General features: G+C 42.3%; 1 protein-coding gene across 1 annotated transcript in view; it reads right to left on the bottom strand.

Moving 5' to 3' along the window:
* LOC106565755 (caM kinase-like vesicle-associated protein) overlaps positions 1 to 26698 on the bottom strand; it is a 103796-nt gene that overhangs the window by 3801 nt on the left and 73297 nt on the right. Inside the window, exons 2-9 of the mRNA XM_014133238.2 lie at positions 12277 to 12384; positions 11847 to 11978; positions 9103 to 9177; positions 8359 to 8497; positions 3943 to 4063; positions 1877 to 1952; positions 1450 to 1586; positions 1192 to 1270 (exon numbers count right to left, since the gene is read on the bottom strand). Coding sequence (XP_013988713.1) covers positions 1192 to 1270; positions 1450 to 1586; positions 1877 to 1952; positions 3943 to 4063; positions 8359 to 8497; positions 9103 to 9177; positions 11847 to 11978; positions 12277 to 12371 — 854 coding nt within the window. The 5' untranslated portion in view covers positions 12372 to 12384. The remainder of the gene's footprint in view (positions 1 to 1191; positions 1271 to 1449; positions 1587 to 1876; positions 1953 to 3942; positions 4064 to 8358; positions 8498 to 9102; positions 9178 to 11846; positions 11979 to 12276; positions 12385 to 26698) is intronic.

Here is a 26698-nt window from a genome sequence, read left to right as displayed (position 1 = left end):
CAAAAGTAATTTTTATGTGCACTATGTCATCACGCACAGCCTTTCATCTGCAAAAAGTCCATTTGATGGAAACACATCTCTGGTGGGAGAAAAAAAAATGCAGATTTTTGAATATTCGCATGCAAATGTGAGGGAAACCAAGCTAGTGATAGCTCAGCAGATGGAGATGAGTATTACTAATGAAACAGCATCTATAACAACTATGAATCATCATGGCTCCAACCAACATAATGACATTGTCAAATTTGACTGGTCATTTAAGAACACACTGTACCCTTATCATGAACACATCATTCTCTAAATTCATCTGGTTGATTTTCACTTTGGTCATCCAGTATATCTCCACAGTACTGTGGTCATCTGGTATATCTCCATAGTACTGTGGTCATCCAGTATATCTCCACAGTACTGTGGTCATCCAGTATATCTCCAGAGTACTGTGGTCATCTGGTATATCTCCACAGTACTGTGGTCATCTGGTATATCTCCATAGTACTGTGGTCATCTGGTATATCTCCATAGTACTGTGGTCATCTGGTATATCTCCACAGTACTGTGGTCATCTGGTATATCTCCACAGTACTGTGGTCATCCGGTATATCTCCACAGTACTGTGGTCATCCGGTATATCCCCACAGTACTGTGGTCATCCGGTATATCCCCACAGTACTGTGGTCATCCGGTATATCTCCATAGTACTGTGGTCATCCGGTATATCTCCATAGTACTGTGGTCATCCGGTATATCGCCATAGTACTGTGGTCATCGGAATATCGCCATAGTACTGTGGTCATCCGGTATATCTCCATAGTACTGTGGTCATCGGTATATCTCCATAGTACTGTGGTCATCGGAATATCGCCATAGTACTGTGGTCATCCGGTATATCTCCAGAGTACTGTGGTCATCGGAATATCGCCATAGTACTGTGGTCATCTAGTATATCTCCACAGTACTGTGGTCATCCGGTATATCTCCAGAGTACTGTGGTCATCGGAATATCGCCATAGTACTGTGGTCATCCGGTATATCTCCAGAGTACTGTGGTCATCCGGTATATCTCCAGAGTACTGTGGTCATCTGGTATATCTCCACAGTACTGTGGTCATCTGGTATATCTCCATAGTACTGTGGTCTTCTGTTATATCTCTAACAGTAGGCTACTGTGTTAATAATGTGTATTTTCCATACCACTCATGGTTGATGGCCTCCTGAGCAGTCAGTCTCTGATCCTGGTCTACCTCCATCATACGGGTTACCAGGCCTTTTGCTGAAACAAAATAAAAGCAATCTCAACAAACAGCAGTTACTACTCCTAATGGAATCAGAGAACAAAAGGGATACTTTTTTACATGAAGAAGTAAACAGATGATATCCTCCCTTTTGAATTGCTGTTTACCCAGTAAACAGTCATTCACCCAGTCTCCTGTCACTTCATCTTAAATTTACCTGACTCTGAGATGTCGTCCCAGTATGGAGAGTCAAACTCATAGTCCCCAGCCAAGATCTTCCTGAACAGGTTCTTGTCGTGGTTTTCATAGTCGTCATCATCAGTTTCATCATAGAAAGGAGGGTTGCCTGAAAGCCTGAGGGCCACAAGACAAAAGGAGCTCTTTATCAGCTTGTATTGTCATACCATGTGCATAAATGTCATGTAAAGATATGATTTATTGCAATGGGTAATACCCTATAAATAAGATTCTCTGACTAGTTTTGCGCATAGCATGTGGATTACAGTGATGGTCTCTTTCAGTAAAGTATTCCTGTTGCCCTTCTGTATTATTTCTAATCCCCAGTCCTCTGAGCAGACTCACAGCCAACCCCTCTTGCAGTAGTACAGTATATGGGACCCTGTGCCGATAATTAAACCACTCACAGGATGTACATGATGACACCCAGGGCCCAGCAGTCCACTGGCATGCCGTATCTCTGTCTCCCAACCACCTCTGGTGCTGCAGGGACACAAACACAGTTAAGAATTATTTATTGATGTTTCTCTCACAAATGCTTTTCTGCACTCCCATAAACTACTCCCCAAAACCAAATCTCGAAGATACCCTGCTCCTTCCCCAGTCCTTAACCAGGTACTAATCCCTCCCCCTCTCCTCCCCCAGTCCTTAACCAGGTACTAATCCCTCCCCCTCTCCTCCCCCAGTCCTTAACCAGGTACTAATCCCTCCCCCGCTCCTTCCTCAGTCCTTAACCAGGTACTAATCCCTCCCCCTCTCCTCCCCCAGTCCTTACCCAGGTACTAATCCCTTCCCCGCTCCTTCCTCAGTCCTTAACCAGGTACTAATCCCTTCCCCGCTCCTCCCCCAGTCCTTACCCAGGTACTAATCCCTTCCCCGCTCCTTCCTCAGTCCTTAACCAGGTACTAATCCCTCCCCCTCTCCTCCCCCAGTCTTTACCCAGGTACTAATCCCTCCCCCTCTCCTCCCCCAGTCCTTACCCAGGTACTAATCCCTTCCCCGCTCCTTCCTCAGTCCTTAACCAGGTACTAATCCCTCCCCCTCTCCTCCCCCAGTCCTTACCCAGGTACTAATCCCTTCCCCGCTCCTTCCTCAGTCCTTAACCAGGTACTAATCCCTCCCCCTCTCCTCCCCCAGTCCTTACCCAGGTACTAATCCCTTCCCCGCTCCTCCCCCAGTCCTTACCCAGGTACTAATCCCTCCCCGCTCCTTCCTCAGTCCTTAACCAGGTACTAATCCCTCCCCCTCTCCTCCCCCAGTCTTTACCCAGGTACTAATCCCTCCCCCTCTCCTCCCCCAGTCTTTACCCAGGTACTAATCCCTCCCCCTCTCCTCCCCCAGTCTTTACCCAGGTACTAATCCCTCCCCCTCTCCTCCCCCAGTCCTTACCCAGGTACTAATCCCTCCCCCGCTCCTTCCTCAGTCCTTAACCAGGTACTAATCCCTCCCCCTCTCCTCCCCCAGTCCTTACCCAGGTACTAATCCCTTCCCCGCTCTTTCCTCAGTCCTTAACCAGGTACTAATCCCTTCCCCGCTCCTCCCCCAGTCCTTACCCAGGTACTAATCCCTTCCCCGCTCCTTCCTCAGTCCTTAACTAGGTACTAATCCCTTCCCCGCTCCTCCCCCAGTCCTTACCCAGGTACTAATCCCTTCCCCGCTCCTTCCTCAGTCCTTAACCAGGTACTAATCCCTCCCCCTCTCCTCCCCCAGTCTTTACCCAGGTACTAATCCCTCCCCCTCTCCTCCCCCAGTCCTTACCCAGGTACTAATCCCTTCCCCGCTCCTTCCTCAGTCCTTAACCAGGTACTAATCCCTCCCCCTCTCCTCCCCCAGTCCTTAACCAGGTACTAATCCCTTCCCCGCTCCTTCCTCAGTCCTTAACCAGGTACTAATCCCTCCCCCTCTCCTCCCCCAGTCCTTACCCAGGTACTAATCCCTTCCCCGCTCCTCCCCCAGTCCTTACCCAGGTACTAATCCCTCCCCCGCTCCTTCCTCAGTCCTTAACCAGGTACTAATCCCTCCCCCTCTCCTCCCCCAGTCTTTACCCAGGTACTAATCCCTCCCCCTCTCCTCCCCCAGTCTTTACCCAGGTACTAATCCCTCCCCCTCTCCTCCCCCAGTCTTTACCCAGGTACTAATCCCTCCCCCTCTCCTCCCCCAGTCTTTACCCAGGTACTATATCTCCCCCTCTCCTCCCCCAGTCTTTACCCAGGTACTAATCCCTTCCCCGCTCCTCCCCCAGTCCTTAACCAGGTACTAATCCCTCCCCCTCTCCTCCCCCAGTCCTTACCCAGGTACTAATCCCTTCCCCACTCCTCCCCCAGTCCTTAACCAGGTACTAATCCCTCCCCCTCTCCTCCCCCAGTCCTTACCCAGGTACGAATCTCTCCCCAGCTCCTTCCCCAGTCCTTCCTCAAGTACTAATCCCTCCTCCAATCCTTCCCCAAGTACTAATCCCTTCCCCAGTCCTTACCCAGGTACTCTGGGGTTCCACAAGGGTCTTTGATTAGCCCGGTCTCCAGCTTGGCCAGGTGGAAGTCACTGATTACTATTTTGGAGTGCTTCAGGCGGTTAAAGTACACCAAGTTCTCCAGCTGAGAAAAGGAACAGGACGACAGCTAAAGTTTGCCAAAGTTTTGCTAAAGTAATCTCATTCAAACATATAGGCTTAGAGCAGACTTCATCACTGTTTAAGGTAGATATTGAAGCAGTCAAACACTTCAGTGTCACACAAGTGCCTAAAAATGGCAGTCCAATTTGTTTTGTTCAAACAAAGCAAGACCACTGAGTCAATCTTATCAAGTATATTTGCATAATAAATGTGCCTTTTCAAAAATTTTTTCCATATATACAGTCCCTTCAGAAAGTATTCATACCCCTTATTCCACATTTTGTTGTGTTAAAGCCTGAATTCAAAATGTATCAAAAAAAATGTCTCACCAATCTACAGTGAGGGAAAAAAGTATTTGATCCCCTGCTGATTTTGTACGTTTGCCCACCGACAAAGAAATGATCAGTCTATAATTTTAATGGTAGGTTTATTTGAACAGTGAGAGACAGAATAACAACAAAAAAATCCAGAAAAATGCATGTCAAAAGTGTTATAAAATGACTTGCATTTTAATGAGGGAAATAAGGATTTATTTATATCAGAAAGATTTCTGGCTGCCAGGTGTCTTTTATACAGGTAATGAGCTGAGATTAGGAGCACACTCTTAAAGCGAGTGCTCCTAATCTCAGCTTGTTACCTGTATAAAAGACATCTGTCCACAGAAGCAATCAATCAATCAGATTCCAAAATCTCCACCATGGCCAAGACCAAAGAGCTCTCCAAGGATGTCAGGGACAAGATTGTAGACCTACACAAGGCTGGAATGGGCTACAAGACCATTGCCAAGCAGCTTGGTGAGAAGGTGACAATAGTTGGTGTGATTATTCGCAAATGGAAGAAACACAAAAGAACTGTCAATCTCCCTCGGCCTGGGGCTCCATGCAAGATCTCACCTCGTGGAGTTGCAATGATCATGAGAAGGTGAGGAATCAGCCCAGAACTACACGGGAGGATCTTGTCAATGATCTCAAGGCAGCTGGGACCATAGTCACCAAGAAAACAATTGGTAACACACTACGCCGTGAAGGACTGAAAACCTGCAGCGCCCGCAAGGTCCCCCTGCTCAAGAAACCACATATACATGCCCGTCTGAAGTTTGCCAATGAAAATCTGAATGATTCAGAGGACAACTAGGTGAAAGTGTTGTGGTCAGATGAGACCAAAATGGAGCTCTTTGGCATCAACTCAACTTGCCGTGTTTGGAGGAGGAGGAATGCTGCCTATGACCCCAAGAACACCATCCCCACCGTCAAACATGGAGGTGGAAACATTACGCTTTGGGGTTGTTTTTCTGCTAAGGGGACAGGGCAGCTTTACCGCATCAAAGGGATGATGGACGGGGCCATGTACCGTCAAATCTTGGGTGAGAACCTCCTTCCCTCAGCAGGGCATTGAAAATGGGTCGTGGATGGGTATTCCAGCATGACAATGACCCAAAACACACGGCCAAGGCAACAAAGGAGTGGCTCAAGAAGAAGCACATTAAGGTCCTGGAGTGGCCTAGCCAGTCTCTAGACCTTAATCCCATAGACAATCTGTGGAGGGAGCTAAAGGTTCGAGTTGCCAAACGTCAGCCTCGAAACCTTAATGACTTGGAGAAGATCTGCAAAGAGGAGTGGGACAAAATCCCTCCTGAGATGTGTGCAAACCTGGTGGCCCACTACAAGAAACGTCTGACCTCTGATTGCCAACAAGGGTTTTGCCACCAAGTACTAAGTCATGTTTTGCAGAGGGGTCAAATACTTATTTCCCTCATTAAAATGTAAATCATTTTATAACATTTTTGACATGTGTTTTTCTGGATTTTTTGTTGTTGTTTTTCTGTCTCTCACTGTTCAAATAAACCTACCATTAAAATTATAGACTGATCATTTCTTTGTTAGTGGGCAAACGTACAAAATCAGCAGGGGATCAAATACTTTTTTCCCTCACTCTACACACAATAGCCCATAATGACAAAGTGAAAACATGTTTTTAGAAATGTTTACATAAGTATTTGCAACACTGAGACAAGAATGTTAGAATCACATTTGGCAGCGATTACAGCTGTTAGTCTTTCTGGGTAAGTCTCTAAGAGCTTGCACACCTAGATTGTACAATATTTGCCCATTCATCTTTTCAAAATTCTTCCAGCTCTGTAAAATTGGTTATTGCTAGACAACCATTGTTAAGTCTTGCCATCGATTGTCAAGCAGATTTAAGTCAAAACTGTAACTCAGCCACTCAGGAACATTCCCAGTCTTCTTGGTAAGCAGCTCCAGTGGAGATTTAACCTTCTTATTTAGATTATTGTCCTGCTGAAAGGTGACTTCATCTCCCAGTGTCTGTTGAAAAGCAGACTGAACCAAGTTTTCCTCTTGGATTTTTGCATGTGCATAGCTCCATTCCGTTTATTTTTTATCGCAAAAACCTCCCCAGTCCTTAACGATTACAGGCATACACATTACATGATGCAGCCACCACTATGCTTGAAGATATGGAGAGTGGTACTCAGTAATATGTTGTAATGGATTTGCCCCAAACATAACACTTTTTATTCAGGACAAAAGTTAATTGCTTTGCCACATTTTGTGCAGTATTACTTTAGTGCCTTGTTGCAAACAGGATGCATATTTTGGAATGTTTTTATTATGTACAGGCTTCCTTCTTCTCACTCTATCAATTAGGTTAGTATTGTGGAGTAACTACAATGTTGTTGATCCATCCTCAGTTTTCTCTTATCACAGCCATTAATCTCTGTAACTGTTTTAAAGTCACCATTAGCCTCATGGTGAAATCCCTGACCAGTTTCCTTCCTCTCCGGCAACTGAGTTAGGAAGGACGCTTGTATCTTTGTAGTGACTGGGTGTATTGATACACTTTAGATGGTGTAAGTAATAACTTCACCATGCTCAAAGGGATATTCAATGTCTTTTTTTTACCCATCTACCAATAGGTGCCCTTTGTGAGGCATTGAAAAACCTCCATGGTCTTTGTGGATGAGTCTGTGTTTGAAATGCACTGCTCGACTGAGGGAGCTTACAGATAATTGTATGTGTGGGGTACAGAGATGAGGTAGTAATTAAAAAATCATGTTCAACAATATTATTGCCATAGATTCAGTCCATGCAACTTTTTATGTGACTTGTTAAGCACATTTTTACTCTTGAACTTACTTAGGATTGCCGTAACAAAGGGGTTGAATACTTACTGACTCAATACATTTCAGCATTTGATTTTTAATTTGTTTGTAAAACTTTCTTAAAACATAATTCCACTTTGACATTATGGGGTATTGTGTGTAGGCCAAAGGGAAATACAAGTTAGTTCAATCCATTTTAAATTCAGGCTGTAGCACAACAAAATGTAGAAAATGTCAAGGGGTGTGAATACATTCTGAAGGCACTGTATATAGTATATACAGTGAGCTTCAAAAGTATTGGGAGAGTGCATTTCTTTATTGTTGTTTTGGCTCTGTACTCCATCACTTTGTATTTGAAATTATGCAATGATTGTGAGGTTAAAGTGCAGACTGTCAGCTTTAATTTGAGGGTATTTTCATCTATATTGGGAGAATCATTTAGAAATTACAGCATCAAAAGTATTGGGACAAATTCATTTATGTGTATTAAAGTAGTAAAAAGTAAAGTATTTGATCCCATATTCATAGCACACAGTGACTACATCAAGCTAATTTTCAAATTTGTTGGATGCAATTGCTGTTTGTTTTGGTTGTTTCAGATCATTTTGTGCCCAGTAGAAATTAATGGTAAATAATGTATTGTGTCATTTTGGAGTATCTTTTATTGTAAATAAGAATATAATATGTTTCTAAACACTTGTACATTAATGTGGATGCTACCATGATTACAAATAATCCTGAATGAATCAGGAATAATGATGAGTGAGAAAGTTAGATGCACAAATATCATACACCCCCCCCGGTGAGAGGTTAGCATTTCTTGGGGGTATGATATTTGTGCTGGAGTACAGAGCCAAAACAACAATGTGTGTGTGTGTGTGTGTGTGTGTGTATATATATATATATGTGTGTGTGTGTGTATGTATGTATATATATGTGTATGTATGTATGTATGTATGTATGTATGTATGTATGTATGTATGTATGTATGTATGTATATATATATATTGTATATACTCCAACCTACAGTAATTCAACACGTCAATTACTTTTAAAGAACCTGTGGAATTTAAAAGAAGGAGTGCTGCTCAACATTCAGGCATTTACAGTATATTGGGGTCCTCCCCTTGACCATCAGAGGCCCCAGGGCTTAGTACCTTGAGGTTCCTGTGGACAATATTCAAGGAGTGAAGGTAGGCGACGGCCTCCAACACCTGACGGACCACATTACTGGTGTCGCGCTCAGAATAGTAGCCCTGGTCCAGGATCCAATCAAATACCTCTCTGCCTGTAGCACTGTGGGAAGAACGGCATGAAGTTTGGTGCTGACCTACTGTAGATGCTTTGCGCCTGACAATGTCTCTGGATCAAAGCATTCACAGATACTTTTCAAAAATACAACTGACACAGAGACACTTTGAACGTGTAAAAATATGTTTGAAAAATTGCATTACTATGCAATTACCATAGAAATTATAGCCTCGCCAAGGGCGAAGACTTTAAGAGTCAACAAATCATGGAATCCACCAAACCTGCTTAATGTGATGATTTCATTCATTTCAACACTGGATTCTCCTCTGATCTCTGATAGTTTACCTTATGACCAGAATTACAGACTCACAAATCAATGCAATCCTGGAGGAGATGAGTATCATATATTTAATGTATCTATGGTAATGCAACAAATCCCCAAGAACACAGACTGATGAGAATATGGAGCAGCCAGAAATGAATAATATCTGAATAGCAAATGAAGGCTGCAGAAGGGGAGTTCAGAGCTGTGCTCATATCTACATGGCCTCCAGCTACTACAGTTCATTCCCCATGAGTGCATAATCAACACATAGACGCCTGCTGCTGCAAAGGAGCGCAATCTCAACCAATCAGACGACTCAACTCACAGTTCAAGGAAGAGGAAATACTCTTTTCTGGTCTCATAGACCTCCACCAGCTGGAGAATATTAGGGTGCTTCACCCTGGATAGAGCAGGCCACAGGGGGAGAGAGGAAAGTAAAAAGGAGTGTGAGGGGTGGAGAGAGATGGGGGGTGCCGTCATTGAAACACATACAGTACGGTATATGGGTACATTAACACTCATGAATAACACACTCCAACAGTCAGCCATGCCGAGAGGAACGGCAAACATCTGCAGGAAAAAATGCATCAGTAAACAATCAATTTAATTAAAAAAGGACTGTGAGATCTGCATGCTTAAACATCTTCTTAATGGAGGAAAAATGTATACCCATAAATAATGTACTGTGCTTTATGTATGAGTTGAATGTCTGTTTATGAGGGCATTACAGTACATGTCAAAAGTTTGGACAAACCTACTCATTCAAGGGTTTTCTTTATTTTTACTATTTTCTACATTGTAGAATAATAGTGAAGACATCAAAACTATGAAATAACACATGAAATCATGTAGTAATAAAAAAACTACTAAAAACAGAAATATATACTTAAAATATTTGATTCCTCAAAGTAGCCACCCTTTGCCTTGTTGACAGCTTTGCACACTCTTGGCATTCTCTCAACCAGCTTCACCTGGAATGCTTTCCCAATAGTCTTGAAGGAGTTCCCACATATGCTGAACCCTTGTTGGCAGCTTTTCCTTCACTCTGCGGTCCAACTCATCCCAAACCATCTCAATTGGGTTTAGGTCGGGTGATTATGGAGGCCAGGTCATCTAATCACTCTCCTTCTTGGTCAAATAGCCCTTACACAGCCTGGAGGTGTGTTTTGGATCATCGTCCTGTTAAAAAACAAATTATAATCCCACTAAGTGCAAACCAGATGGGAGGACGTATCGCTGCAGAATGCTGTGTTAGCCATGCTGGTTAAGTGTGCCTTGAATTCTAAATAAACGTGTCTCACAAAGCCCTGGCGGTTGGAACCAGAAATCTCAAATTTGGAAGACAGATTTCTACTGTTCTAATGTCCATTACTTGTGTTTCTTGGCCCAAGCAAGTCTCTTCTTATTATTGGTGTCCTTTAGTAGGGGTTTTGTTGCAGCAGTTTGACCATGGCCTGATTCACGCAGTCTCCTCTGAACAGTTGATTTTGAGATGTGTCTGTTACTTGAACTCCGTGAGTTGCAATCTGAGGTGTAGTTAATTGCCGATTTCTTAGGCTGGTAACTCTAATGAACTTATCCTCTGCAGCAGAGGTAACTCTGATTTTCCTATCCTCTGGTGGTCCTCATGAGAGCCAGTTTCATCATAGCGCTTGATGGTTTTTGCAACTGCACTTGAAGAAACTTTCAAAGTTCTTGAAATTTTACGGCTTGACTGGCCTTCATGTCTTAAAGTAATGATGGACTGTCATTTCTCTTTGCCTATTTGAGCTGTTCTTGACATAATATGGACTTGGTCTTTTACTAAATAGGGCTTTCTTCTGTATACCACCCCTACCTTGTCACAACACAACTGACCAAACGCATTAAGAAGGAAAGAAATTACACAAATACATTTTTAACAAGGCACACCTGTTAATTGAAATGCATTTTAGGTGATTACCTCATGAAGCTAGTTGAGAGAATGCCAAAAGTGTGCAAAGCTGTCAACAAGGCAAAGGGTGGCTACTTTGAAGAATCTCAAATATAAAATCTATTTTGATTTGTTTAACACTTTTTTGGTTAATTCATGATTCCATATGTGTTATTTCATAGTTTTTATGTCTTAACTATTATTCTACAATGTAAAAATACAGAAAAACCCTGAGTAGGTGTGTCCAAACTTTTGACTGGTACTGTATGTGCAAGGACGACTATGCGGCAGAACAGTATAGAGTGCTTGACTATGACCATGATAACGACTGCACAAGCTAAGAAACTTCAAGGTGAGTTTTGCCAGCGAGGCGAGAGAGTGTAACACTTCAGATGTTAGACAACATGGAAACCATTGGCCGTATGTGGTAGGTGTGCTGCTGGCTTTCAATGGTGCTTCAGGGGATTGGACTGACAGACTGGTATATTTTCCAGTCACTGAAAGTAATGGCCACCAACCACAAGAAAATATATCAAATCCTCCTGTTCGAGAATTTGAAGAAACCAATTGAAATTGCAAGCCCGATGAAGGTCATGCTTTTGTGTATTGGGAGAAAAGACTCCACGGTATTAGATAACCCTTCAAGAAATGACACTTTCATCTTCCATTATGTACATTGGCTTTTTCATCTGTGTTCTTTGAGTTCCCTACTGCCTGTAACAAATTGTTTGATAAGGCTCAGGTTATGCTAATGTTGGTTTTACTGGAGCGGGATGTGATGAAAGAGAGGCTGCCACAGAATGATGAATAAGGAGCCTAATGGGAGAAAAATAGTTGGAGATAAACACCGTTAGAGAAAATAATGCTACCCAGTGTGATCATTCAGTGGGATGAAATTTGCTTTCCTTTTTCATAAAAAATGCTGCAGACATTTCCCTGTTCTTCGCTCTAATGGATGTCCACTGTGCGCATTCTGTCAGAAGATAAAGTGTATAGAAACGAAACATCTTATTCCTCATAGAGATTACACATTCACATAGCCTACAGGAATAATACACCATCTGTTATAAAACAAAATTCATTTACAGAGAATAGTTTTGTGAACGCAGACACAAAATGACAGATGGCAGAGTTTAAAGTTGATAACAGCAACTCACATCTTTAAAATGAGGATCTCATTTTTTGCAGCCTTCCGAACTTTCCTCCCATCCTTTTTCAAGAACTTTTTACAAGTAAACATTTTCAGTGTGTTTTTGTCCTTTGCCCTGAAGATCTCACAGAACTCCTCCCTGAAAAGGAAATGCACAAAATCACACATTTATAAACATCCAAAGTAAACGTAAATGGGTTTCTAAATTAGTAAAGCCCTTGATTATGATTGTATCATTATGGCTATGGGAACAGCCTTCCTATACATTGTAGGTGGACTTGAATAACGCATTTGTCCTTATTGATTTTTTACTTAGTACATTATCAAATAATCTGGTGCCATACCATACAAAGGAAAAACCCAGACTAGAGGGTTGATGGTGGGTTTCATGTATTTCCTGTTTGTTCAGTCTGGTGGACCACTAGCAGCACACTTACGATTTAACAATCTGTCCCAGGTCATATTTATCAGTCACCTCCGAGGGATTGTTGTAATCCTTCTTTTCCCCGAGCGTTAAACAGCCAAATGGCATGGCCACTCTTGCCCTGAGAGAGAGAGAGAGAGACCTGGAATCATGTAATGAATGTCACACGCTATTTACCATGACTGTACATTATTACACACCACATCAAACAGCATCCCTTAACCATGCAACATGGCACCAGTGGCGAGAAAGAGGGACTGATAAACACCCAACGCCAGCAGACAGTATGGTACGACTGTTGAGCCGATTGTTTCACTTGGCTACTGTAACAAGCCTTTGATAATCTTGTATTAACAAAACCACATTTTGATGAGCTGCAGAGCGTGATGCAAGGAGCTGCTAGGCGACTCAACTTTAAAAGCAGCAGGCAACTGACTGACAGGGGGGTCCAAATGCTAACGGAGGCTGAGCAGGAGAATAGAAACTCTAATGCATTGTGCTCCATCAGCGAGGCTGCCAGCCTGCCACAGCAACAAGTGAAGTATTTCCAATCAGGGAAGAGGAGCGACCGATTTATGAGCAGAACACCAGAGGACACTGAGAAGAATGAAAATGCTTTATGGGCTCCGCATGACATTTATGGACCTAATCGCAGTGCTGCTTCTACTTCTCTCTAAGAGCACTGAGTGAAACTGGAGAACAACCTATTGAAATTTGCTGCAGAGGAGTTTATGGACAGCTTAATTGGCATGTTATTTTGTTATTTTTTGGAGGTATTGTATCGTCTCTTAAAGACAGGGCCATACAGTTGTTTTGGAAGTCTGTTTTGGAAGTCATGAAAAGAAAGGAGTGTATTGACAAATGTTTGATTTTGGAGAGAGAATCTGTCTGGATAAGTGAATGAGTTAATACAGTACCAGTTAAAAGTTTGGACACACCTACTCATTCAAGGGTTATTCTTTATTTTTTACTATTTTCTACATTGTAAAATAATAGTGTAGACATCAAAACTATGAAATAACACATGGAATCATATGGTACCAAAAAAGTGTTAAACAAATCAAAATATATTTTATATTTGAGATTCTTCAAAGTAGCCACTCTTTGCCTTGATGACAGCTTTGCTCAATCTTTGCATTCTCTCAACTAGCTTCATGACGTGGTCACCTGGAATGCATTTCAATTAACAGGTGTGCCTTGTTAAAAATGAATTTGTGTAATTTCTTTCCTTCTTAATGCATTTGATCAGTTGTGTTCTGAAAAGGTATGCCCTATCTGGTAAAAGACCAAGTCCATATTATGTCAAGAACAGGTCAAATAAGCAAAGAGAAATGACAGTCCATCATTACTTTAGGACATGAAGGTCAGTCAAGCCGGAAGAATTCAAGAACTTTGAAAGTTTCTTCAAGTGCAGTCGCAAAAACCATCAAGCGCTATGAAAAAACTTGCTCTTATGAGGACCACCACAGGAAAGGAAGACCCAGAATTACCTCTGCTGCAGAGGATAAGATAATTCGTGTTACCAGCCTCAGAAATTGCAGCCCAAATAAATGCTTCACAGAGTTCAAGAAACAGACACATCTCAAAATCAACTGTTCAGAGGAGACTGCGTGAATCAGGCCTTCATGGTCGAATTGCTGCAACGAAACCACTACTAAAGGACACCAATAAGAAGAAGAGACTTACTTGGGCCAAGAAACACAAGTAATGGACATTAGAACAGTAGAAATCTGTCTTCCAAATTTGAGATTTCTGGTTCCAACCGCCATGTCTTTGTGAGACGCGTTTATTTAGAATTCAAGGCACACTTAACCAGCATGGCTAACACAGCATTCTGCAGCGATACGTCCTCCCATCTGGTTTGCACTTAGTGGGATTATAATTTATTTTTTAACAGGATGATGACCCAAAACACACCTCCAGGCTGTGTAAGGGCTATTTGACCAAGAAGGAGAATGATTAGATGACCTGGCCTCCACAATCACCCGACCTAAACCCAATTGAGATGGTTTGGGATGAGTTGGACCGCAGAGTGAAGGAAAAGCAGCCAAAAAGTGCTTAGCATATGTGGGAACTCCTTCAAGAATGTTGGAAAAGCATTCCAGGTGAATCTGGTTGAGAGAATGCCAAGAGTGTGCAAAGCTGTCAACAAGGCAAAGGGTGGCTACTTTGAGGAATCAAATATTTTAAGTATATATTTCTGTTTTTAGTAGTTTTTTTATTACTACATGATTTCATGTGTTATTTCATAGTTTTGATGTCTTCACTATTATTCTACAATGTAGAAAATAGTAAAAATAAAGAAAACCCTTGAATGAGTAGGTTTGTCCAAACTTTTGACATGTACTGTAATGCCCTCATAAACAGACATTCAACTCATACATAAAGCACAGTACATTATTTATGGGTATACATTTTTCCTCCATTAAGAAGATGTTTAAGCATGCAGATCTCACAGTCCTTTTTTAATTAAAAGGGTGGCTACTTTGAAAAATCTAAAATATATTCTGATTTGTTTAACACTTTTATGGTTACTACATGATTCTATATGTGTTATTTCATAGTTTTGACGTCTTCATTGTTATTCTACAATGTAGAAAATAGTAAAAATATATTGTAGATATGATTTTTGGGCCATATCACCCAGGCCTAGTCTTTTGTGTTGCGCAGGCAAAGAGAGAGTGTATTGTGTATTGCAGGTGAGGAGAGAGTGTATTGTGTGTTGCAGGCAAGGAGAGAGTGTATTGTGTGTTGCAGGCAAGGAAGAGTGTATTGTGTATTGCAGGCGAGGAGAGAGTGTATTGTGTATTGAAGGCAAGGAGAGAGTGTATTGTGTATTGCAGGCGAGGAGAGAGTGTATTGTGTATTGAAGGCAAGGAGAGAGTGTATTGTGTATTGCAGGCAAGGAGAGAGTGTATTGTGTATTGCAGGTGAGAAGAGAGTGTATTGTGTGTTGTGTTGTGTAGCGCAGGAGAGGAGAGAGTCTGTGTTGAGTCTGTGTTGTGTAGCACAGGTGAGGATAGAGTCTGTGCTGTGTAGCGCAAGTGAGAAGAGAGTCTGTGTTGTGTTGCGCAGGCGAGGACAGTGTGTTGTGTAGCGCAGCCGAGGAGAGAGTTTGAGTTGTGTAGTGCAGGCGAGGACAGTGTGTTGTGTAGTGCAGGCGAGGACAGTGTGTTGTGTAGTGCAGGCGAGGACAGTGTGCTGTGTAGCGCAGCCGAGGAGAGAGTTTGTGTCGTGTAGTGCAGGCGAGGACAGTGTGTTGTGTAGTGCAGGCGAGGACAGTGTGTTGTGTAGCGCAGGCGAGGAGAGAGTTTGTGTTGTGTAGTGCAGGCGAGGACAGTGTGTTGTGTAGTGCAGGCGAGGACAGTGTGTTGTGTAGTGCAGGCGAGGACAGTGTGTTGTGTAGTGCAGGCGAGGACAGTGTGTTGTGTAGCGCCGGCGAGGAGAGAGTTTGTGTCGTGTAGTGCAGGCGAGGACAGTGTGTTGTGTAGTGCAGGCGAGGACAGTGTGTTGTGTAGCGCAGGCGAGGACAGTGTGTTGTGTAGTGCAGGCGAGGACAGTGTGTTGTGTAGCGCAGGCGAGGAGAGAGTTTGTGTTGTGTAGTGCAGGCGAGGACAGTGTGTTGTGTAGCGCAGGCGAGGACAGTGTGTTGTGTAGTGCAGGCGAGGACAGTGTGTTGTGTAGCGCAGGCGAGGACAGTGTGTTGTGTAGCGCAGGCGAGGAGAGAGTTTGTGTCGTGTAGTGCAGGCGAGGACAGTGTGTTGTGTAGCGCAGGCGAGGAGAGAGTTTGTGTTGTGTAGTGCAGGCGAGGACAGTGTGTTGTGTAGCGCAGGCGAGGACAGTGTGTTGTGTAGCGCAGGCGAGGAGAGAGTTTGTGTTGTGTAGTGCAGGCGAGGACAGTGTGTTGTGTAGCGCAGGCGAGGAGAGTTTGTGTCGTGTAGTGCAGGCGAGACAAAGCATTCACCTTTCCTTGCTCCCTCCCTCCATTAGACAATGCAGCTTGGGTAAGAAATAGACTCCTGCTAGAGCATCATTCAAATTAAAGCAGAGCTGGTCTGGCAAGCCTCGCCATTAACAAATGCATCAGGAAAAAAATAGATTTTACTAATGCACATACAAGACAATAAAAATAACATTTTCTTTCCCCAAGTGGCTATAACATAGACAGACAGACAGACAGACAGACAGACAGACAGACAGACAGACAGACAGACAGACAGACAGACAGACAGACAGACAGACAGACAGACAGACAGACAGACAGACAGACAGACAGACAAAAGCCTGTTTGTTACGGTTCTCTTTTTTTAGTGCCCTGATGAGTTCTATCGGATGCTGCCAAGGTAAAATGAATGTCCATTAAAGTAACAGATCTAAGCAAACAAACATGTATCCTAAAAGTGGAAGTGATTACAGATTAGGGCGATTGCAACATTACGGACATTACATTTGCATGCAAAATCACAACTTTAATGTCTCACAGAATGGACAAACAAAATATAAATTCAACTTTTGATGTGTGTGTCTATAGTACCCATTTGGGGGAGAAATTTTGCAAATAAGAAGTGTTATGATGCTACATGAAATGGCCAAGCTTTTTGGGGAGACTGAACATATCAGCAAAAGTTTGAGTTTGTAAGTCTTAAGTCAAAATACGCATTGTCATTTCGAAGGAAAGGCTTAGCTGAACACAAAAATGATCATTTTGAAAATATTGTCTTTTCCATTATTACTTTAGAGGGGAAAAACATCCGTTACGGATGTTACACCCTCCGTTATGGATGTTACACCCTCCGTTATGGATGTTACACCCTCCGTTATGGATGTTACACCCTCCGTTATGGATGTTACAGAGTCTGAAAAAGACATTCAAATCAGAAAGATGTCTTGATCAAATTCATAACACATCTGTTGTCATTTAGAATGTTTTTAAAATGTCAGCAAAAGGCATAGTACCTTAGGATTGGATAATTACAGGTAGCCTGAATAGTATACAAGGCCAGGAACCACACCCTTTATATACACTGAGTGTACAAAACATTATGAACACCTACTCTTTCAATGACATAGACTGACTAGGTGAATCCAGGTGAAAGCTATAATCCCTTATTGATGCCACTTGTTCAATCCACTTCAATCAGTGTAGATGAAGGGGAGAAGACAGGTTAATGAAGGATTTGTAACCCTTGAGACAATTGAAACATGGATTGTGTATGTGTGCCATTCAGAGGGTGAATGGGTAAGACAAAATATTTAAGTGCCTTGAATGGGGTATGTTAGTAGGTGCCAGATACACCGGTTTGTGTCAAGAACTGCAACGCTGCTGGGGTTTTCATGCTCAACAGTTTCCCGTGTGTATCAAGAATGGTCCACCACCCAAAGGTCATGCAGCCAATATTGATGCAAGTCAATATTAGGAAGGTGTTCGTAATGTTTTGTACACTCTGTGTGTTTAAAAATGTACCTTTACCAATTTAATTAATACTTTTTTTTGTCCGACAAATTTTCTGAAATATTGTAACAAGATATGCAAATGAGACAATATACTGTAGCTGTGCGTATACTAGCAAACCATTTTTCTGGACACTGGATAAGGTTTGAATATTCTGGGGGACTTTCAATTGAAAAATACACTGTAGGACTATTCACAGATTATTGAAAAACACATCTAATCTTTCTATCCAGAAATCAGTACTGTCATGTATGAGAAATGCCTTTCGGCATATACTGTATATTCCAAGAGAATCTTAGCTAAAACACATAATTTTCAAGATATCAACAATGAATTGCTTCAGTAAAAGTCTGAAGAATACATCCCAGAACAATCACACAAATGGTGGTGAATGCACAAGCTTCTAAAACCAAGATATGATACATCAATATCCATCACATCCACAAGCGTTATGAATGTTACGGATATCATAATGCTGAAAAAGGATACTGACAATGAAAATAACAAAACCAATTAGATACCATATAAAACCTTGATGAAAGTGAATGTTTTATAACAACTTCCCCCCCCCCAAAATACGTTATGGATGATACATTACCTGTCCCAGTCCCTATCTTTACAAGACTGTAGAACACGCAAACAAAACTCACGACACTTCAATTCAGTCTGTATTGCTACCCTGTAATCTCATCTTCATAAGTAACATTGGGGGACAACTGTGAGTAGAAAAAAAGCAAAAAGCTCTGTGAGCCCTTTCTAAAAGCCATGAAATATGATTGACTGAAAACCCTTTTTTGAGACTTGGCAACCTACCCTTTATTGGTCAAAATACCTGCAATTTCCTATTTAAACTTTTCATACTAAGCCTGACCTCCAACATATAGACTTTAAGGATAATTATGAACATGGTTTCAGACTCACTTTATTTGTGCATGCTCAGGTTGACTTTTACACAGAACCGCCGATTAGCTTTCTACTCTGTCACTCTGAAGTCACTCAACACACAGGTTCACAGAGAATGATATTTCTTTGATATCGAACTGTGGAGGCAACCTGGTTTCAGAGCATTTCATATTATTCTGTATGTAAATCTGAGACACTCCATTTAGTATGATATGCTACATTTTGTATGGTATGTATTAATTTGTGGATGTCCATCACTCATTTCATAAATGTTACAAATTACAATTCATACTATATGTTATAAATGTGAAAACGTACAATATGTTACTAATTCGCAAAATGTACTGTATGTTACGAATTTGCCAAATGTATGATATGTTACGAATTCTAGCTAGGTGGCTAACATTAGCTAGCTGGCTAATGTTAGCTAGGCTAGGGGAAGGGTTAGCTAACATGCTAAGTAGTTGCAAAGTAGATAAAAAGTAGTAAGTAGTTGAAAAGTTGCTAATTGGCTAAAATGCTAAAGTTGTCTGTGATGAGAATCAAACTTGCAACCTTTGGGTTGCTAGACATTCGCGTTATACGCCCACCCATCCACCATGACCAACCACCCTACTTTCGTTTTTGTCTTAAGTAACCATCTGTCTTACAGTACGTAACCATACCAAATGAAACATATCATACTAATCTGAGTGTCCCTGATTTAACATTTACTATGTTACGTTTAGTCTATGAGACCAGGCTTGCAGAGGAAACACAGCTCTCTGATGACGGGGTTGGTTAGGCTAGAGGTCTATTAGAGGAAAACGTACATAAACTCAGCAAAAAAGAAACGTCCTCTCACTGTCAACTGCGTTTATTATCAGCAAACTTAACATGTGTAAACATTTGAATTAATATAACAAGGTTCAACAACTGAGACACAAACTGAACAAGTTCCACAGACATGTGACTAACAGAAATGGAATAATGTGTCCTTGAACAAGGGGGGGTCAAAATCAAAAGTAACAGTCAGTATCTGGTGTGGCCACCATCTGCATTAAGTACTGCAGTGCATCTCATCCTCATGGACTGCACCAGATTTGCCATTTCATGCTGTGAGATGTTACCCCACTCTTCCACCAAGGCACCTGCAAGTTCCCAGACATTTCTGGGGGGAATGGCCCTAGCCCTCACCCTCCGATCCAAAAAGGTCCCAGACGTGCTCAATGGGATTGAGATCTGGGCTCTTCGTTGGCCATGGCAGAACACTGACATTCCTGTCTTGCAGGAAATCGCGCACAGAATGAGCAGTATGGCTGGTGGCATTGTCATGCTGGAGGGTCATGTCAGGATGAGCCTGCAGGAAGGTTACCACATGAGGGAGGAGGATGTCGTCCCTGTAACGCACAGCGTTGAGATTGCCTGCAATGACAACAAGCTCAGTCCGATGATGCTGTGACACACCGCCCCAGACCATGACGGACCCTCCACCTCCAAATCGATCCCGCTCCAGAGTACGGTGTACTGGCAACAACAACTGCCTGAGTTACAGAGTATGGTGTACTCTGGCCTCGGTGTAACGCTCATGCCTTCGACGATAAACATGAATCCAACCATCACCCCTGGTGAGACAAAACTGCGACTCGTCAGTGAAGAGCACTTTTTGCCAGTCCTGTCTCGTCCAGCAACGGTGGGTTTGTGCCCATAGGCGACGCTGTTGCCGGTGATGTCTGGTGAGGACCTGCCTTACAACAGGCCTACAAGCCCTCAGTCCAGCCTCTCTCAGCTTATTGCGGACAGTCTGATGGAGGGATTGTGCGTTCCTAGTGTAACTCGGGCAGTTGTTGTTGCCATCCTGTACCTGTCCCGCAGGTGTGATGTTCGGATGTACCGATCCTGTGCAGGTGTTGTTACACGTGGTCTGCCACTGCGAGGACGATCAGCTGTCCGTCCTGTCTCCCTGTAGCTCTGTCTTAAGCGTCTCACAGTACGGACATTGTAATTTATTGCCCTGGACACATTTGCAGTCTTCATGCCTCCTTGCAGCATGCCTAAGGCACGTTCATGCAGATGAGCAGGGGCCCTTTCTTTTGGTGTTTTGCAGAGTCAGTAGAAAGGCCTCTTTAGTGTCCTAAATTTTCATAACTGTGACCTTAATTGCCTACCATCTGTAAACTGTTAGTGTCTTAACGACTGTTCCACAGGTGCATGTTCATGAATTGTTTATGGTTCACTGAACAAGCATGGGAAACAGTGTTTAAACCCTTTGCAATGAAGATCTATGAAGTTATTTGGATTTTTACAAATTATCTTTGAAAGACAGGGTCCTGAAGAAGGCATGTTTCTTTTTTTGCTGAGTTTAGTACTTATTCTTAGATTCTCTGAAAAAAAAGGCTGAGAATTAACCTAAAGTACACACTTTAAGCTGCTTATCGCATATAATTGATTCATTCACTTAGAGACCAGAGGCACAAGGCAGTGATATCAACTATGCAATGACACAGTGTAATCACCATCCACATAAGTCGAGCAGTATCATCCTGTGTTTCTACTGTAATCTTCCAATGGGGTGAAGAGATTGTGTGAAATGCTTTACAGCATTCGGCAGTGTGACCCTCACACAGCCAGTAGCCCTGCCGTGGGCGGCCTTCTATATCACTGATGATTTTTTGCAGACACAGCAATGAATTATGAGAAGGAAAATGGATAAGGACAAAGAGCCAGGATTGTTAGAAGCAGCATACTTTTTCCGATGAGGCAAGGTGATGAGCAAATTAGACTTCTCTCATGTCCATTGAAATCGATGTGAACCTCCCTTACCTCTTGAGTTGGGATAAAGCTGGGATTAAGTTAAACACACTGATTAAACACTGCAGTAAAGGGGATTATTTTACCTGGCGGTATGACGAATGCAATGGAGAAATGAGTGGTATCTGTCTGGGTTGGTAAGCTTTACCTACAGAACAGAACTGTCTTCCTGCCTAATCCCACCATGAAATGTCTCTGCTGAGACTTTGTTGTTTACTTTTCTTTCTTTCTCACTCTTTTTCTCGATATCATTTCTCTATGTCTCTAACTCTATTTCTCCCTCTAATGCAATGGAGGAAAAGTGTGTGCAATTGTTGCATTGCTGTCTGAATCCACTCACTCTCTTTTTTCTCCCTCTATTTCTCTTTCTTGCACCATTCCAAAATGAACATCCCTAACATTCATTTCTTTCATCCGTCCTGACTTCTGGGGATTGCTGCAGAGGTAGGATGGCTATAAATGTGTCTCTCCCACCCTGCAGTTGAGTGACTATGATATGGTCAATATGGAGGGGCAGGACGACAACTGTATTGGCTGAGGAAAGACTGGTGTCAGAAGGATGCTGATGTTCTAATGTTTGCCTTTTACTGTCTTGCACTCCGATGGGAGAGAGGATCACCGAAAATAAAGGCTTTGAAGACTTGGCATGTTATTACACCATTTCACTCAACCTAACCATGACTTCAAAATGTATGCTGTGCTGTTGAGGGTGACTTTGAAGAGGGATTGTTATAGTGAGCAAACCTGACTTGTTTGTTCCAGTACTAGCAACTTGAAATACAAAGAAGATGGCAGAAAACATGCAAACAGGCAATAAGTACAGAGGAGTCTAGAGAAAATTGAAGAGATGTTACTGTGTTGGCTTTTGGATTAACGAGCAACGTGTGATAATTGCAGGAAAATTGCCACTGTGGAGACAGACTGGAGAATTGTGTGTTGTTTTCTCAGCGCGAGGCTTGGCAGTATGGAGGAGAGGACCAGTCTAGGGGCTGTTTGGCTGGTTAAGTGTGGGCTGAATGTCAGTGCTGTCAGAGGCAAAGCAGACCCAGCCAAAGGTCGCCCCCGGGAAACACTTTGAAATTAAATGCTGCAACTAGCCATAAAGAAGTAAACAAAAAGGGCATAATATTTTAAGACTCACATTTAAGGAATATTCTGGATTGACTCTTTATTCTCCCTGAGATGTTTTGTGTGTTTAGTCGCATTCCTTGTGGCTTGAGCAAGGCAGTTAGCCCACTGTTCTCCAGGCGCCGAGGGGTTGGGTTAAATGCGGAAGACACATTTCCGTTGAATGCATTCAGTTGTACAACTGACGACGTATCCACCTTTCCTTTTCCCTTTCTCTTGAATAAGTGCACTACTAGCAAGAGTATGGCGACAAAACAACCAATTACAGAACTGTACACAATGTGGACAACATCCATACAGTACACTCTTTCCATACAGTAGTATACTATTTCCATAGCCTATTTCTCTAACCATGTATAACATATGAGGTAGGGGCCTCACCCACCTTCCCTGCAACCTTACTGAGGCAGAGAAAATCAGAACTGCAGGGTTTTCTTAATTAAACACCTTTAAATTCCTATCAGATGAAATGAAAGTTGCCCCGACAGATGTGATAACACCAATGAATATGTTAAATCTAATGTATGTTTACAAAAGGCAATAAAAAAGTGAATTATTGCATTTGCAGCCATTAGGCTGTGAAGAGTAAAGCCGCCTTGCATGCAGATATGCAAATGAACGTTTCCCAGCAAGGTTGTATAACAGTAAAAAGTCCCATTAACGTCAAGGCTGTCTCCGATTCAAAGTGAACTTTTATGGATGAAAGGAGCAGAACAGAGGGCCAAAATAATGAATTAGCACTCAGCTTGTGTACAGTACAGTACGTGAGATATTGTGATTTTATAAATCAATACCTTTCAATACCTCATCTTGCAAGGATAACGGCAATGAGCCTTTTTCAAAAATGTTTTATGAGTTGGAGAACATATTGGGGGGAATCCTTCCAGTTCCTTGATATTCTTCGTCTGTGCTTATGGGCTGTCCTCTTCAGTTCAAACCACAGGTTTTGATGGGTTTCAAGTCTGGAGACTGAGATGCCCTTATGAAAAATATTGCAGTCAGAGTGCAGTATATATGCAGTACACTGCAGTATAACTGTAGTTAGAGTACAGTATAAATGCAGTACGCTGCAAATACTGCGTCCAAAATAACACTGTTTATTTTATATTTTTTGCTGCAGTCCTTTTGCAGTGTAACCCTTGAAAACAGGGATGTTAATCAAGTGCAGTGTACAGTGCATTCTGAAAATATTCAGACCACTTCCCCTTTTCTACATTTTGTTACGTTACCGCCTTATTCTAAAATGGATTAAATAAATAGAAATATTCTAATCAATCTACACACAATACCCCATAATGACAAAGCGAAAACAGGTTTTTAGAAATGTTTTCTAATTTATTAAATATAAAAAAACTGAAATACTTTTTTTTACATAAGTACTCAGACCCTTTGCTAGGAGACTCGAATTTGAGCTCATGTGCGTCCTGTTTCCATTGATCATCCTTGAGATGTTTCTACAACTTGATTGGAGTCCACCTGTGGTAAATTCAATTGATTGGACAAGATTTGGAAAGGCACACACCTGTCTATATAAGGTCCCACAGATGACAATGCATGTCAGAGCAAAAACCAAGCCATGAGGTCGAAGGACTGTTCCTAGAGCTGGCCGCCCGGCCAAATTGAGCAGTTGGGGGATAAGGGCCTTAGTCAAGGAGGTGACCAAGAACCTGATGGTCACTCTGACAGAGCTCCAGAGTTCCTCTGTGGAGATGGGGGAACCTTCCAGAAGAACTATCATAGAGCTCTTTGGCAACACACACCAGTGGTGGGTTTGGCATTAAAGAACCCCATACCTACTGTATAATATGGTGGAAAACCTGTGGTTTGAAATGAAGAGGGCAGTCCATAAGTGCAGATGAAGGGTATCAAGTAACTGGAAGGATTTTGTATGGATGAATGGTCTAAGATCCCTCCCAATGTGTTCTCCAACTGTCACGACTTCCTCCGAAGTCGGTCCCTCTCCTTGTTCGGGCGGCGTTCGGCGTTCGACATCACCGGCCTTCTAGCCATCGCCGATCCACTTTTCATTTTCCATTTGTTTTGTCTTTGTCTTACACACCTGGTTTCAATCCACCAATTACCTGTTCATTATTTAACCCTCTGTTCCCCCATGTTTGTTTGTGAGTGATTGTTTCTATGTAGGTAGGTCCGTTATTGTGGGCTCTGTTTTTGTATTGCATTTATATTATGTTGAGTAAAATACATTTATTTACTCTTATCTGCTGTCCTGCGCCTGACTCCTATACACCAGCTACACATAGACCTCCTGACACCAATTCATAAAACATTTTCGAAAAAGGCTCAGTGGCGTTATCCTCGCAAGGTGAGATACTGAAAGGTATTGAAAACAGGAGTGTCAATCATTTTTACCCCTACCTTTTTGAGAAAAAAATATATTTACATTTACATTTACATTTAAGTCATTTAGCAGACGCTCTTATCCAGAGCGACTTACAAATTGGTGCATTCACCTTATGATATCCAGTGGAACAACCACTTTACAATAGTGCATCTAAATCTTTTAAGGGGGGGGGGTTAGAAGGATTACTTTATCCTATCCTAGGTATTCCTTAAAGAGGTGGGGTTTCAGGTGTCTCCGGAAGGTGGTGATTGACTCCGCTGTCCTGGCGTCGTGAGGGAGCTTGTTCCACCATTGGGGTGCCAGAGCAGCGAACAGTTTTGACTGGGCTGAGCGGGAACTGTGCTTCCTCAGAGGTAGGGGGGCCAGCAGGCCAGAGGTGGATGAACGCAGTGCCCTTGTTTGGGTGTAGGGCCTGATCAGAGCCTGAAGGTATGGAGGTGCCGTTCCCTTCACAGCTCCGTAGGCAATCACCATGGTCTTGTAGCGGATGCGAGCATCAACTGGAAGCCAGTGGAGAGAGCGGAGGAGCGGGGTGACGTGAGAGAACTTGGGAAGGTTGAACACCAGACGGGCTGCGGCGTTCTGGATGAGTTGTAGGGGTTTAACCTGTTAGGTCTAGGGGGCAGTATTTGCACGGCTGGATAAAAAAATTTACCCGATTTAATCTGGTTACTAATCCTACCCAGTAACTAGAATATGCATATACTTATTATATATGGATAGAAAACACTCTAAAGTTTCTAAAACTGTTTGAATGGTGTCTGTGAGTATAACAGAACTCATTTGGCAGGCAAAACCCTGAGACATTTTCTGACAGGAAGTGGATACCTGATGTGTTGTATTACCTTTAAACCTATGCCATTGGAAAACACAGGGGCTGAGGAATATTTTGGCACTTCCTATTGCTTCCACTAGATGTCACCAGCCTTTACAAAGTGTTTTGAGTCTTCTGGAGGGAGATCTGACCGAACAAGAGCCATGGAACGATGATGGCCCATTAGACACCTGGCGCGCGAGTTCATGTTGGGTACCCTCGTTCCAATACGTTATAAAAGAGAATGCATTCGTCCACCTTGAATATTATTCATGTTCTGGTTAAAAAAGGCCCTAATGATTTATGCTATACAACGTTTGACATGTTTGAACGAACATAAATATATTTTTTCCCCTCGTTCATGAAGTGAAGTCCGGCGGGCTTAGATCATGTGCTAACAAGACGGAGATTTTTGGACATAAATGATGAGCTTTTTTGAACAAAACTACATTCGTTATGGACCTGTGATACCTGGAAGTGACATCTGATGAAGAGAATCAAAGGTAATGGATTATTTACATAGTATTTTCGATTTTAGATCTCCCCAACATGGCGGCTAGTCTGTATCGCAACGCGTATTTTTCTGGGCGCAGTGCTCAGATTATTGCAAAGTGTGATTTCCCAGTAAGGTTATTTTTAAATCTGGCAAGTTGATTGCGTTCAAGAGATGTAAATCTATAATTCTTTAAATGACAATATAATATTTTACCAATGTTTTCTAATTTTAATTATTTAATTTGTGGTGCTGACTTGAATGCCGGTTATTGGAGGGAAACGATTTCCTGAACATCAACGCCACAGTAAAACGCTGTTTTTGGATATAAATATGAACTTGATAGAACTAAAAATGCATGCATTGTCTAACACAATGTCCTAGGAGTGTCATCTGTTGGAGATTGTAAAAGGTTAGTGCATAATTTTAGCTGATTTTATGGTTTTGGTGACGCCTGTCTTTGAATTGGCACAACATTACACACAACTCTTGT

The sequence above is a fragment of the Salmo salar genome, chromosome ssa12, assembly GCF_905237065.1.
Source record: "Salmo salar chromosome ssa12, Ssal_v3.1, whole genome shotgun sequence".
Taxonomy (NCBI): domain Eukaryota; kingdom Metazoa; phylum Chordata; class Actinopteri; order Salmoniformes; family Salmonidae; genus Salmo; species Salmo salar.
This window is presented reverse-complemented; position numbering and strand designations above follow the sequence as displayed.